The sequence below is a fragment of the Monodelphis domestica genome, chromosome 1, assembly GCF_027887165.1.
Source record: "Monodelphis domestica isolate mMonDom1 chromosome 1, mMonDom1.pri, whole genome shotgun sequence".
Taxonomy (NCBI): Eukaryota; Metazoa; Chordata; class Mammalia; order Didelphimorphia; family Didelphidae; genus Monodelphis; species Monodelphis domestica.
The window spans coordinates 557,813,629-557,829,455 of record NC_077227.1 but is presented as its reverse complement, the minus strand read 5'-3'; the positions used below and the strand labels follow the sequence as shown (position 1 = coordinate 557,829,455).

The following is a 15,827-nucleotide window of genomic DNA, read 5'->3' as shown; positions in this document are numbered from 1 at the left end:
TTTCATCCAGCAATACTTCTTATCCTTGACAGACTCATGTTTAGATAATAATAATAATAATCATGGCTTACATTTCGTCTTTGAGATTAGAGAACATTTTATTTCTATACCACCATATAACAGAGACTTTGAGTATTGTTAAGTCCATTTTACATGTGAGGAATTTGAGAATGAAAGGAAATAAATATCATGCCCACAGTCACAGCTAGTAAATGTTGTGGTCAGAATTTTTACTTTGATATGCCCGACTCAAAGCCTGTATTCTTTATCCTAAACCACTATTTGGCTTCAGAATCTAATGCGTGACCATACCATAGATATCTTTATTCATACCCAGGTCAAAGTTTTACAAGAATAGAATACAAAAATTTATATATTGTAACACTACAGTTTAAAGCACATTTCCTTTAAAAGCAAAAGAAAAACTATAAAAAATTTTAAATGAATATGCCTAAAGTAGATAAGTAAACTGAACACTTTAATAAATTTTATAGAATCATTGATGTAGAATTAAAGAGAATTGTGGGGGGCCATCTAGTTCAACCCCCACATTTTACAAATGAGGAAACTATAAGCCATGATTATAAGATTTGTCCACAATCACAAAATTCATAAATATCAGATGTAGAATTTGAACCCAGGTCATCTGATTCTAGATCCACGTTGTACCTAAAATTTTATACTTTATATATCATTGAGTATTTAGAATACTACTTTTGTTGTTGTTGTTTAGACTAAGGACTTCATCATATAGAGATGCTCCCTACATGTAAGAAACTCCCTACATATTAGCAAATCTATCACAAATTATAGAGTTGTCTGGAAGCATCAAGAAGTTAAATGATCAATATGTGTCAAAAGTGGGCCTTGAACCCAGGTCTTCCTGACCCAAGAAATCAGCTTGCTATCTACTATCCCATTCTACAAAATATAAAAAAATTCTAATAAGATCTCTGATTCCCTCAGAGTAGGGAATACTGTCCACCAACTAGTACATAAATCCTAGAGTACTAACTGACACACATAGTTAATAAGTGTCAGGGGTGGGATTTGAGCCTAGATCTCCCTGATTCTAATTCCAGTACTCACTCAGAATGGATGGATGCCAAATTCCTAATTCCTGTCCTTTTTTCTTTGGCAAATGATAATATGATCAGGGAACAGGCAGAGGAGCAGAAGGAAGAAAGCCTGAATCTGCTCACTATTGTTCCTTCCACACACATTTCACTAATTAAATATTCATTTGGATTAATCATCTCATTTAAAATGCAAAAGCCTCTTTAAGCTACCTAGGAAAGGGACAGAGAGCTAGGCTTGGAGTCAAGAACATCCAAGTTCAAACTGGACAATTAGTAACTTATGAAACTTGTCTGCCTCAGTTTCCTAAACTGTAAAATGGGGTTCATAATAGCACATATTTCAAAGTATTGTATAGCTCAAATGAGACAATTTGTAAAGTGATTATCACAGTACCTGGCACATAGTAGGTGCTTCATAAATGCCTGCCCCTTTCCCTTAATTCACATATTAGTGTAAATTTCATTAATTAGATTGTTTTCCCCCCTCTATCAACTGCTCTCATTAATGGATTGAGATTTTAATTTGAGGGCAAAGAGGATGAAAATGGAAGATGAAAGTATAATTTTGGACTTTACATCACTTAAGATTCATAAGTAGGCTAAGGCATGGTGAGTGGTAGTAGTACTGGGACAGCTAGTTGGCAGAGGGGAAGGTGTAACAGAGAGAGAGAGAGAGAGAGAGGGCACCTTAGAGATGGGGAGGTGCTGTTAGAAAAGGAAGGGAGAAAGCAAACAAGATAAACCAAATACCTTATAGTTTTGCTGAGATCCCCACTATGGCATCAAAATCCATAAAACTCTAGATATGTTTCTGTGTCTCATTTGTTTTTAGTTGTATAAGCAAAGTTAAAATGCATTCAACTGAAAAAAGTATACTCCAAACATCAAGAATGTCAAATTATGCTGCTTAAAAACTTCAACAACCTTTCAGCATTTTGGCTTTTGCAAGGTATATACTATCTACTGCAAACTCTAAATAGCTAATTTCCTGATATCATTATTTCAGTGGTTGCAAATTCATCTGTTTCCCAATGCAGTGCAACAGTGGACTGTTCTCTGGGAAGTGTTTAGAATCAGTTTCCAGTATGAGAAGGTATCAAATTTATTCACGACAGAAAAAAATGCTATTTCATTTTTAATTTAAAAACAACTGAATTAATTGTTCAAGTAGGCTAAAGTATTTATCTTTATAATGATAAAAAAATTTCCTCTTATATATAATACTTTGATAACATGGGATTAAAAAAAAACTAGTTTACTACTATTGGCTATAACATTTTCCTCTACATTTAGAAATTCACTTGATTTTATTTTAAAAGTTTATGCATCTTAAAATTCATGATTCATAGCATCCTGAGGATCATTTCTAGGGCATATTTTCTTTATCTAACTCTTTGGGAGAAGAGTTCTCAGTAAATTCTTTAATTTGAAAAATAAAACTTTCCAATAAATAAAAATTGATTCAAAGTGAAAAAAAATGGAATTAGAAGACAAATTACTAGAATTAAATAAATGAAAAGAACAAGAACAACAATAAATTAAAATGCATCTTGTATAATAATTGGCCCAGAAGTCTGGAGCAGAGGGAGAAATATGATAATGCATTTCTCTCCACAATTTGAAGAGGTGGAGATTCTGGATGTGGAATACTGCAAGTATTTTTGGATTCAGTTGCTATGTAGGTTTCTTTTGCTGAACTGCTTTCCCCTCTTTATTTTTTATTATTTGTTAACAGAGATGAATCTCTGCATAGAGAAGGGGAAAGGAAGTACTGGGAAATTAGGGTAATTTAAAAAGAAAATAATTTTTAAAAATATCTTCAAAAATGAAAACCAAAAGAAGAAACTTCCTAAACTGCTTATATCCTGTGACCATATATATGTATATATATATATATATGAAATCAAAGAGAAAAATCAAAATACAAAATATACCAATATTCATGAGATCACTTTTGTGCTCTTAGAGATCTAGACACAAAATGGATACTCATCACTTGAGGAATGGCTGAAAAAACTAAAGATCTGTGAATGTAATGGAATATTATTACAAAGTAAAATATCTGTATATCTATATATATATACATATGAAATTCAGAGAAACATAGGAAGAGCTGAATGAACTGATGCAAAGTAAAAGAAGCAGGGAAAGAGAAGAGTACAATCACTCTAATGACAAATGAAAAAATCATTTAAATCAATCAGAATTATCACCAGAATTATAAACCAATAATGGTCCCAGAAAAAGCTAATAAAACTACTGATTCCTAGGGCAAAATGTTGTATGTATGGTCAGATGGGGGTCACTGAATTAAGTTTCTCATCTTGTTTTGTACTTAACTCTTTTCCTTTGTTTCAAAGGAGTTGGGGGAGGCTGGGGATGGGTTGGAAAGAAGAGATATTTCCAGAAATGACTGAGATGCAAAAAGTATCTGTGAAACTTTTTTTTAAAATAAAGCTTACCCATAGGAATCCATGCTGCATGGAAAATGAATCTGGCTCAGTTTCATTGCCAAGATAAGGTTCTGGATTATAAGCAGCACATTCAATCTGAAATGGGATAAAATGAGTCATCTTCAGGTAAAACAATTATAATATATTACTTCCCTTCTTGGATATAAGTGGAAGGTACTCCTTCATTGTATCTCAACAGGGCTTTCTAGTCATATCTTATATAATATTAAAGGGACAACAGACTAAAAATCTCCAAAATAAATACTCTCCTTAGAAGTAGAATTCAGCATTTAAGGAGTCACTGGCTAATGTGTCCTCTTCTCAATACTTTACTCATCAGACCTCAGTTTAAATACCTGGAAACAAAACACTCATCACTGAACACAGAATGATTTTGCTTTTCCTTTTCCATGCTTGGTATTGACATCAACAGGGTCATTTGTCCCATTTGTCCCAACAGGCCAAGGAGAATGCATACTCTTCCCTAGCAGAAAGGAAAGGCATCCAACTAAATCAACAATTTCCATGGCATTAGGACCTTCCACAGACAGTAGAGGCTGTGAATATGGAAGGACTCTTCGTCCCTTGTGGTGTCCTCCTACCTGTGGATCCGCCAAGGCACAGAACTAGTTTTAAGGAATCAGGAGTGGGAGATTAGAACTGAAAATAAGGAATATCATTGGTATTTGAAAGAACAGGAAAATCAATCCTCAAATACATTATAGCTAATACACTGACGTGCTCCTACTGATGATATGGGAAACATTAGTAAAACCCCTCCTTGTCAGAGATTACATTTATCCCAAAGGAGGCCCTTCACTGATTGGGGGGTGGGGGGAAATGGGGACTTTAATTATGATGGATTTTGGTTCCTGATAGTTTGACAAGCAGAGGCAAACAGAAAAGACAAATGTGAAACATGTGTCACCTTCATTGAAATAATATCATGAACATAACGGAGCTGTTTTAATACTGAGGTCCCTGATGAGATCAGAACGCAAAGCAGTTTCAAAGACAAAAACACATAGGCTAGGCTTTTCCTTGGCATTAATATTTACAGGTGGTGGTCAGAAGACAGAAATCAACCAATCAACCAACATCTATTTATTATCTACTATGTGCCAGACACAGTGCTAGGCATGGGGAATAAAAAACAAAATTGAAAGCTAATATTCTCAAGGACTCTACATTCTACAGAGGGGACATGTACATATCTCTTGTCATTTCATCATTTTTCAGTTGTGTCTGACTCTTCTTGACCCCTTTTAGGGTTTTCTTGGCTAGGATACTAGAATGGCTTGCTAATTCTTTCTCCAGCTCATTTTACAGAAGAGGAACCTGAGGCAAATAGGCTTAAGGGACTTGCCCAGGATCACCAAGCTAGTAAATGTCTGAGGCCAGATTTGAACTCAGGAAGTTGAGTCTTCCTGACTTTGGGTTTGGCACTCAAGCCACCTAGCTGCCCTGTACAATATATATAAAAAGACACAAAAAAATATTAGGAAAGCTTCCTTTAGGAAGTGGTGTGTGAGCTGTGCTTAAACACTAAGGACAGAAGAAAAGAGGAAGAATGTTTCAGGGGATATGGGAATGCCATTGGTAAAGAAGACCAGCATGGCTTGACAGAAGCTGGCAAACTTTTGCTAAAAAACAAAACAGAAAAAAACAAAAAACATATAACAAACTACCTCTGAGGAAGAAACTCCCTTAACTGTTAATAAAAGGAGATACATTCTTGCACTGGATATCATTCACTGTGCTGTCCAATCATGAGTTATTGCAAACGCCATTTAGACACTAACAAAGGTGAATGAATCATTTTCGATATCACCATATTTTACCTTAAACTCCTGCTGTTTGGCCACCATCACTGGCATATGTTTAACAAGAAGGGGATGCTTCTCCTTTTTTATCTGATTCCCATCATCTTCTACACAGAACCAGCCCAGATGGTTTTCCTCCTCTAAAATCATATTCAAAGGGAAAAATAAATGAGCAAGAAAATCTTTTGAAGGATAAAAATCTATACCCAAAGGTCATATCATAGAACTTTGAAATACTTCATCTTGCTTAATTAAGTTTGAACGCTTGGATGCTTCCAACATATATAATTTTACCTTCATGCATTCTCTTTACTTGGATGAAAATTACTATGATCCTTCTCTAACTTTGTGATGGAGAGTTTTGAGAAATGCTGTGACTGAAAAATTCATCAGCCTGAAGCCAGTGTGGTGAGATGCTTCTGTGAACATAGCTGTGACCCCTAGGACAAGAGCTTTTGAGTCTTTAGCAGACCCATACAGCATGTTCACCAATGGTGTTACCTTTTATAATCTAGGCTCCCCTCACCTCCACAATGAAGAAATAGAATTGCAAAGGATTTAAAAAGTTAAATTCTTTACAAACTTTTGGGGGGCAGGCAGAGGCAACTGAGACTTCATTTGGGAGAAAAATACTTTTATTTGTGTGCTTTTTAGAGGTTCTAGAGCCAGAAAAGAAATTAGAATACATGTAATCATTTTAGATATGAGAAAACTTGAAGACCAATGTGATATGATGTGGCTCAAAATCATACAAAGCAGAAACAGTACTGGGATTTGAATTGCAGGTGATCTAACTCCAAATAAAATGTTCTTTCTGTTCCTAGATATCTTTTCTTATTATGATTTAAAGAGAATTTCATTTTTTGTCTTTCTAAAAACTACAGCTTGGTTTCAACCAACTCTGAGTTCCTCTTTACCTTCTTTAATATAACACTTCCTGTTGGCACTTCCTGAATGAGATGAAAACACATTAAAGACTGTGAAATCCAGCTGTTTTAATCCTTTTGGATTTTATTAAAGTAATTCTAGTGTCTGAGTTCACACTCTACTGCAGTGAGAATAAATTAACTGAGACTGGCACAATGCTCTTGGGTGAAAAATGCCACAGAAACTGAAAGTGTTTAATGGCAAAAAAAAAAGCAAACTATGAGCTAGTAATAAAAAAAAAAGTGCTGTAATCCAGCAACAAGAAAACAGTTCATTTTCACTTTGGGGTTTCAATATCTTGAAAAAGGTTTAACCTAAACTCTTGCTCTCCAGAGATCACATTTCCTCTGCTTACAAAGTTCTTTGGCAGCCAAAGTTGATAACCCATTAAACTCTATTCACTGTGTTAGTGCTTCCTCTTCAAATGAGACAGTCAAATTCAGGAAGCCTTTCTATTTCAAAACAAAAATCCTTCTCCATCCTTAAAACATAGTTAACCAGGTTAATGAGCTATTACTTTGGTCAGCAAATTTTCTTTCTTTAGGAGTTTTCCCCTTGGTTTAGAGAAAAGCTTAATTGTGAGCCCTAAAAAAAAAAATACATAAATATTATCTAGAATTTTTCCTCTGCAATCTTCAACTTAAAATGCATAATGCTTTAAATAAGAAATTAAGAGGGATAATAAAAACTAATAAGTAGATGAAAGGGAATTAGAAGAGTACAGAAACAAAACAAGTCCCATTAGCTAGTCATAAAGTAAACTTTAAACAACTGAGGCAACTTTAAAGTTCATCTCATCAATTCTCTCATTTCACAGATGACAAAACTGAGACTCAGAGAGGTTCAGAGGCTTGCCCAAGGTGAAAGAGCTAGTTATTTGGGATAGATTAAAGTACAAGAGTCTGGAGTTGGAAGACTTTGGGGAGAAAATGTTTTTTTTTTTCCTTAAGCTAATCAAAAGATAAAGCTAATAAGCAAGATAAAGCTAAATCTAGGTTAAAATAAAACTAAACTTAAAGAAATATCACCCATATTGTGCTCCTTCCTTTAACATAGTTATTTTGTTTTATTATTTCTTTAAAGATTCTAGAATAGTTGATAATAAAAGGGTCTTTTGTTTGTTTTCCCACCTGTATGAGAAGTCATTCTATTCATATTATCCTCTTATAAACATTTTTATTATAATCTTGAAAACTACCAAGGGAAAGTATAAGAATGCCTCATTAAGCTTTAAGTAACTAAATCTTACCCAGGGCAAGTTTAGCCATCTGTAAATTGTTGATCCAAGATTGTTTGATGACTGGAGTAAATGTATTAAACACAGCTGTAAAGAAAGTAGGCCGTCCAGACCTGCCAGAAATAATAAAACAGTAGTCACTTAAAAAAAAAGGATGCTCCTTCACCTTAAATTTAATTATATGTTTTGTCTATCTAATACAATCACTGCAACTAAGAGATAAAGGGAACTTTATCATAAATAGTCATTTCCACGTTCCACACACATCCCCCACCTAGAAATTGCTTATACTAAAGGAAGTCTTATTTTGAAAGATCTACTAACTTGTCTTGTTTCCCTGGGAGCTGCAACTGAATTCTACAGCAATCAGCTGCTCGGATTTCATCTTCTTTTTTCATGATAAGCTTTTGTAAACCTGATGTCCAATCATGTGCAACTGACTGATTCAAGTTCTACAATAAAACAAAGATACAAAAAGATGATGGAAAGTAATAAGGAAATAGCAATAGTACTCAAAGCAAGGCTATGGCAAGAAACATTCAGAATGGCTGATTAAGTCTTATGTCTGGGTAGAAAAAAAATTTCAAATAAAACAATGATGAATTACAAATTTAAACAAAAGGTCAAGGTGCATTATGGTCCAAATAACAGTAAGACTTAATTTAAGGGAAACTGAGCTGTAAGTTAAAAAAAAAAAGTTTTATAGTGTTTTTTAAAGCATAAACATGAATAATCAAATCAGCCACTAAGGCTGAAATTCATTCTGACTTTTCCAGGTGAAAGGGAATGCAGTTGGGAGGTTACCTGATAGTTTCCTTTTAGGTTTCCTATCAATTGACTGATTTGACCAACTACGTTCAAGTCATGCAACAAATTCTGTAAATCATGGTACAATTGTCCTGGTCCCATGTAAAGTTTGTCTGTAACAAATAAAAATATGTAAATATGTTGCACTAAAACATAAATCCAAGTCAAAATAAAAATAGAAACAAATTAATGGGGAAAAAATTCTTGTTTGAAGGATGAAAATAAACAAAAAAGAGGAAAAGAAAAAATAAAGTAGGATCAGAAGAAGGAAGATAAAGAAAGGGAGTGAAGGAAGCTCATTCAGGTGAGTTATAGTTTGATTGCAATAAAAGAAAATTTTAATTAGCTTTAAGTCCAAATTTTAAAATGAGATAAAATCCTATTGATCAAGTTCCTTGAAAGCAGAAATGATTTTTTTCATTTTATCTTTTTATCCTTAACCTCTCAGAGGGGGCACACAGTAAAGTAGGCAGACAACTCCTCTGGAGTCAGGAATACCTAGATTCAAAGCTGTCTCTGCCACATAGAGTATGAGTTGTATAACCTTGGGTAAGTCACTAAAACTTTCACTGTCCAAAGTAAAGTTACAGATAAGTTTCTGACTGCTGCCTCTCAGTTTCCCTGGTTTCCTTTTAGGACTCAGTTCAAAGCTCATCTCCTGAAGGCTTTTCCCATGCCCTCTCCTACATGCTGATTAATGGTTTCCCCTTTCAGATTGTTTCCCACCTACAGTGAATAAATCTTATATTTAAATGGAAAATTACATGTCTATATGTGGTATCCTCAATTAGCATGCATGGTCCTCGAAGGCAATTCTCTGTGTGGGGTTTGGGTTTGGTTTCACTTTCTTTGTATCTCCAGGGCTTAGCACAGCTCCTGGTAAAATGATTGACTGATTTACACCAGTTAAGAGAATTTCTCCATTGGGAATACCAATGATTTCATCCATCTAGGTTCCCTGATCCCTTCCCCACCAAAAAAAAATCCCCATCACCTTGATCTTTTATAAACTTCTTTTTGTTTGTTTGTTTGAATGACATTGCTCTGCCTAACACTATCAATTGGTTCCACAAAAAAACAAACAACCCCCCCAAAAAAAAAACTTTAGGTGAAACAGATGGCAATTGCAGAGAAACTAGACTCCAAGAACAGAATCTTCAGGGTAGGGAGCAAGACCCAGAGACTTCTTGGTATGTCACAAAAGATGACAGTAGGCTCTTGACATTACAAATTAGAAAACCGAGACTTAGATTAGGAGAGTTGTCCCAAGGTCATCCAGTTAGTGACAAGTCTGAGAGTAGAATACAAAACTTTTTACTCCTAGTCCTGTATTAAACCCCTTCTATCCGATGAGACCCCTCCCCCAAAGAATGAACTTTTTCTGCTACTGAAGTCAGCAACATCGTAAACAGCCCTCACAAGGCTTTGAATTAAATTATTTTCTGTTCCACTCTGAAATGCTTATTTAAACATGCCACCGACTGTTACTATCACAACTAAGAATAGAACATTTCTTCACAATCCACTTTAGGTACCAAAGGACTGTCAGATTTACTATTAATGTACAAACTGATAGAAGGAAAATAGCTCTGTTGCTTTTAAATGGAAATGCCTATCTACATGTGTTGCATAGTAATTATCACTTCAGTTTAGCTTCTGTTTAACTTGGACTTGTACGTATTGAAACAACTGCTTAATTTATTGCACACAACTGAAATAAAGATTCCAAAGTGGGCACTGGAAAAAAAAGAGAAGTTTTGTTGTCCTGTCTTTCTCTTGAAGTTTTGTAATGTGTTTTGTACCAGTGTCCAAGTAACATGAAAAAAAAAAACCTATTAGCCAGGAAAGAATAGACTATTTTTCATCATTTTGTGTAAAGAAAATAATTCCTATTTACATGAAAATTTTAAAACGTTTTGCCTACTTTTTATTCCTTTTACATTTGCCTAGTTTTGTTAAGCTTTCATTTTGTGAGCAAAATCCAAATGTGAAAAGGGGAGTTGAAATATACAATAGAATATAAGTTTCTGCACAGTAGGACATCCTTTGATTTTGTCTTTGCATTATAGTGATGAGGACATGGTAGGTACTTAAATGCTTGGTGAATTGTGGTACATGACATGAATGTAATGGAATATTTCTGCTCTACAAGAAATAATGAATATGAAAAACATGAATAATATGAGAAGACTTTTTTGAACTGATGTAAAATGAAGGTCACAGAACAAGGAAGAAGCATAAGTAATGACTACACAATGAATATCAACAAATAATGCCATATACTGAATGTTGTCTAATGACAATGTTGCAAACTACTCCACCTCTTCTTTACAGAGATGGGGGAATCAATGAATGCAGAACACTGCATAAGTCTGTATTGAAAATGATTGTGTTGGCTTGTTTTGTCAAACTCCTGTGTTTCCCCCCTTCCTTTTAAATTCTTTTTTAGAAGGGATGATTCTTTGGGTAGGACAAGGAGTGGGACATAATTAAAAAAGAATGTGATATAAAAAAAAAACTATTGATTAAAATTATTTTTAAAGTACTTGTGGAGTTAATGTGCAATGGTGGAAAAGGAATTAGAATTAGTATGATAAGATTCAAAGCACCTGTATTCTTAACCCTTCATGCTTTGTACAAATGAAAGCTCTGTGCCCTGAAACACGTCATTTCATTTCTCAAGGATTCTGTTTTTCAATTTTTAAAAAACATTTTAGAATGAAGGGGTTGGATTAGATATTTTCTCTAAACAACCTTTCCAATTGTCATTCTGTACATTTATATTTAATATATCCCCAAGGCAGTCTCTACTTTGGATTAGGTTTCTTCAACATGCAATCGAAGGCTAAATATTGAACAGACTAGTTTTAATAAAAGGTGTCAAAGATTCAGACAAAGTGCCAGATGCTGTCAGATTAACTAGAATTACAGTGACATATACATATATATTTTTCAAATTTAAAAAATTGGGACGCATGGTCTGACAAAGGATATATCTTTTTTCAAATCTGTTTTAAATGCATTCTATGTTTTCCTAAGTTTGGAATCATCAAAGAAAACCTACAGTATATTATCATTGCAACATAGAATGCCTTTTATAATGTTTCTTTCTAGCTATGAACCCTAACACAGGGAAATGTTCAGGGGCAAATAGCATACTATATTTGGACACTATTTTAGAAGGTAGAATGGAAAGATTATAAACTTGCAGCCAGGAAACTTAAGTCTATCCCATGAGTAAGTTTGTTCCTCTACTTTCTGGGGCCTCAAATTTTCTCAATCAATCAGCACTTATTCAGCACCCACTATGTATCAGGCATTGTACTAATTGCCGAAGATACAAAAAGAGACAAAAAAAAATCTCTGCCCTCAATGAATGTCTTCTTTCCAGAATAGCCAGGAGGCTTGGGCCACTGGATTAAAAGAGCATGTGGCAGGGAGTACAATGTGAGAAGACTGGAAAGCCAGGAGGGAGTTAAGCTATGAAGGGCTTTGAATGCCAAGTAGAGCATTTTGTATTTGATGCTGGGGATGCCAAGGAGTCATTGGAGATTATATTGGGGGAGATGGAAAATGACATTATTGGACTGGCACCTTGGGAAAATCATCTTAGAGGCTGAATGAAGGACTGATTGGAGAGACTTGAGGTAGGCAGAATCACTAACAGGCTCTTTACAAAACATCCATAATAATAAATGAACTACCTAATTCAGAGAGTTGTTGGTCTGAAGGTTCTTTTTAAATATTAAGGTGCATGAAGAGAGATGAATAGACACAGTAATTTGAGGAGGGAGAAAGCACTAAGGTGGGGGGGGTGGAGGGAAATTAGGAAAGATTTGCATGAGAGGCTGAACTTGAGCTGAATTTCAATACCTGTTTGCCCAAGAGTCAAGGAAATAAATAGTAATCGCTCAGAACAACCAAGGACAAATGAATAATAGCAGGATAGACATCATCATTTATTTTCCTTCCCTCAGTGGCATTTTCTGAGCTGTTTCACAGGATACTATGTCTAGAGCTGGAAGGAACTTTTAGAGGTCATTTAATGTAAACCTTCTCATTTTACGGACAAGGAAACTGAGGCTTGAATCTTCCCAGGGGCACACAGAATGTAATTACTGGCAAAGCTGGGACTTGAAACTAAATACTTTGGCTCCAAAGCCCACATTCTTTCTTGAGCATTGATTTCATAAAAAGCTAGATTTCCTTGTACCATTTTATTGAGTCAAAGGAGTTCTGCCTTTTCTCCTACATGTTTTACAGTCAGTAAGTGGGTTTGAAAATAGCAACCAGCAGATTATGAATTTTCAGTTAAAAGTTGATTATTCAACTAAATAGGTTTTCAAATAAAGTCAACTTAATGGGCCACTGGGGCTTCTATTAAAAAACACTGATGGCAGCTGCGGAAAGGAAATCAGAAGCAGAGAGAAATGTGGTATGATTTGGGTAAAAGAAGAAAGTCAAGGTTATAAGTGTGCTAATAGAAACAAAAGGGTAAAGAATCTTCCAGTCAAAAACTAGAATAATTTGATTTTGATTCAGAATGCAGTGTTAAGTCATTTGGGGATTTATAGTGTTATCTGCACAGTGAAAAGAGAGGTAAATTGTTGGGCTCCTAATGGAGCAATGGAAAGTATATTAGACTTGGGATTCAGAAGATATGAATATAAATTCCAGCCCCCTGCCACAATTAATTGTGTGATTTGGGGTAAATCCCTTAACTTCTATGAAACCTCAATTTCCTAATCTTTAAAATGAGGGATAAAAATCCTTATACCTACATAAGTTGTTCTGAGATTCAAATGTCAAATATATGTAAAGCACTTTATAAAAAGGCAAAATAGTGCAGCAAATAGAGGCCTGGGCTTGGACTCAGAAGAGCATTTTTGGTCCCAATTTTGCAATTTGATGGTTTTGCAAATTGGGTCAATATCTTTGAACCTTAGTTTCCTCATCTGAAAAATGGGGATAATAATGCAACCTCTCTCACACAGTTGTGGTTAGGCTAAAATAAAAATAATATTCATGCCAAAGAGCCTAGGGTAGGACTATGATTTGTTGCTGGTGAGAAATGGTACCAAGGCCCCTAGCTTTTTTAGCTTTTTTCACTTTGGCCCAACCTTTTCATTTGCATAGAACAAACAAGGCTGATGAGGAAAAAAAAAAGGTTAAAAAAAAAGATTTAGTCACCATAGTTCACTCTACTCCCTTTCTGTTTGAGGAAGTAATATTTGTGTTATCTGGGGAATATCAGAAAAACTAAAATGGGTCATTGGCCCTAAGTCAGATGAGAGTTGGGAGGAGGAACTTGGAGGCTTCCGTAGAAGAGACTAATTTAGGGAGGAGTCAAAGAAGAATGTAAAAGGCAGGCATGGTTATAGGTTTTTATCTTTTTAGAGAAAAAGATAAAGCAACTGTTCTTGCAAATGGCTCTCTACCTCCCCAATTTGTGTCTTTTCAATGGCTCACTTCAAAGCCTAGAACACTCCCACCTTCACTTTCTTGCTTTCCTTGGCTTCCTCCAACTTTCAGCTTACGTTATCCCTCCTTCTATAAGAAGCCTTTCCCAGGCTTCTGGAATTTTACTGTCTCCTCTCTGTGATTAGCTGCAATTTACCCTGTATATATCCTGCCCATATATCATCATTTGCATGCTTTCTCCACCAGTAGAAAAACATCTGTTCATTGGTTGTCTGTTCCCTTCCTTTGTATCCCAAGAGCTTAGCCCAGTGCCTGATATAGGAAGCACTTAATAAATGCTCACTGACTTGACTGGAGGAGAGATGTAATCCTTCCTTCACAGAAGAGGTTTCCTAAACACAGAATCTGCTGACTAGAGAAGAGAACAGCAGATGGGCCCAGGAGACAGTCTCTCAGGGGAAGACTATTGCTGAGGACCAGTGGGAGGGTGAAAGAAGTATAATTAAAAAAAAAAAACTATAATAAGCTATAATAATAATCTATGCATAAGGAAAGGGGCTTACTAATTGATTGAGGCTGCCAGGTGGTACAGTAGATAGAGCTCTGAGCCTGGAGTCAGGGAGACTGAAATTTAAATATAGTATCAGAAACTTACTAGTTGTATGATCTTCGGCAAATAACTTAATCTCTGTAGGCCTAAATTTCCTCACCCATAAAAAATGGGGATAACAATAGCCCCTCTCTTCCAAAATGTCCTCATTTAGAGGATGAAATGAAAGACTTGTAAAGCACTTTGCAAACCTTAAACTACTATATAAAGGCTAGCTATTACTATCAATTACAAAATTTCCACTGTAAGTTAGACAAAGTACAAGGTGATCCTGGAGACAACTGAAGACCAGATGTGGAACAGAGATATGACACTCATCAAAGAGAATATGACATGATAGGGACAAAGTCAAAACATCAGCAGAAGTCAGGAAGATCTGCAGCACTAGAAGCATGAATTGTCCTTCCATGGATGAAACCTGGATGTAAACATTCCCACATGTGATCCTTATTTAGGTCTCATCTTCTCATTGATCTATATTTCTGGAAGAAGGATCTCAAGGTTTATATGGGGAATGCTATGTTTGTTATTACGATGTGATTTCATTAAAATTGAACTAATGTATAATTTCTGGCTAACTAATAAAAGCAAGTACATTAATGGGGGCTCATAGGCTACAGTTTTGAGAGCATTCTGACAAAATCCCGAAAACCTGAGACCACTTTCTAAGGGCCAATGGTTGTGGGGAAGCTTGGTGTTTTATGTATGTGTATCTATGTATATATATATGGAGAGAGAGAGTACTGTGCAAACTTTAAATTGTTATATAAATGTCAAGCATTATTATAGATTGTAATGTACTATAAATGTAAGTCCATTTATTACTTAGCTGTATCTTTCTCCCAAATTAAATATCCATAACATATACTAAGAGAGATTCTTTCCAAACTTGGTGAAGAAGTCATACACTAAGTTGAGTGGGTGCTAATGAGAACAGAAGATGAGTAACCAGGTTCTCTGAAATCTATTCCTAGCTCAGTGGAAGATTCACTGTGTTACTCTGGGAATAGGATTTAATATCTCTGTGTCTGCTTTCCTTTTACAAAATGAAACTGTGAAAAAGTGGGAACCAAAGCGGATTATTAAATGTGAGAAACATTCTAAGCTCCTCATAAGAAAAATATTACTTCTGTCTTATTATTCATCTGAATATGATGCTACTTTAGAAGTAATTAGAAGCTCCAGTACTATAAGAAAAGGTGTATTATTCATTGTGAATACAACAAAGTATACTGATTTCTGAGAGAGGAAGGGAGGGAAAAAGAAAGAGAAAGAAAAGGTGTTAGAACTAGAATCATTTAGTTCAAATTTCCTCATTCTTCAGAGGAATAAACTGAGACTTGAAAATGAGAAGTGATTTGACACAATAAGCCAGTGAAAGGCCAAAATTTTGGTTTTGCAATACTGCTTCCTTTACAAATCCATACTAAAACAACATTCATTATTCATAAACAAGGGTATAATGTGGGA

General features: G+C 35.1%; 1 protein-coding gene across 6 annotated transcripts in view; it reads right to left on the bottom strand.

The window, feature by feature from the left end:
- Window positions 1–15,827, bottom strand: part of ARHGEF10 (Rho guanine nucleotide exchange factor 10) — a 242,570-nt gene that overhangs the window by 60,486 nt on the left and 166,257 nt on the right. For all 6 annotated transcript variants that reach the window (XM_007476218.3, XM_007476220.3, XM_007476221.3 and 3 more), the window contains 5 exons: window positions 8,324–8,439; window positions 7,844–7,971; window positions 7,532–7,632; window positions 5,374–5,495; window positions 3,542–3,628 (listed from right to left, as the gene is read on the bottom strand). In XM_007476218.3, coding sequence (XP_007476280.2) covers window positions 3,542–3,628; window positions 5,374–5,495; window positions 7,532–7,632; window positions 7,844–7,971; window positions 8,324–8,439 — 554 coding nt within the window. The remainder of the gene's footprint in view (window positions 1–3,541; window positions 3,629–5,373; window positions 5,496–7,531; window positions 7,633–7,843; window positions 7,972–8,323; window positions 8,440–15,827) is intronic.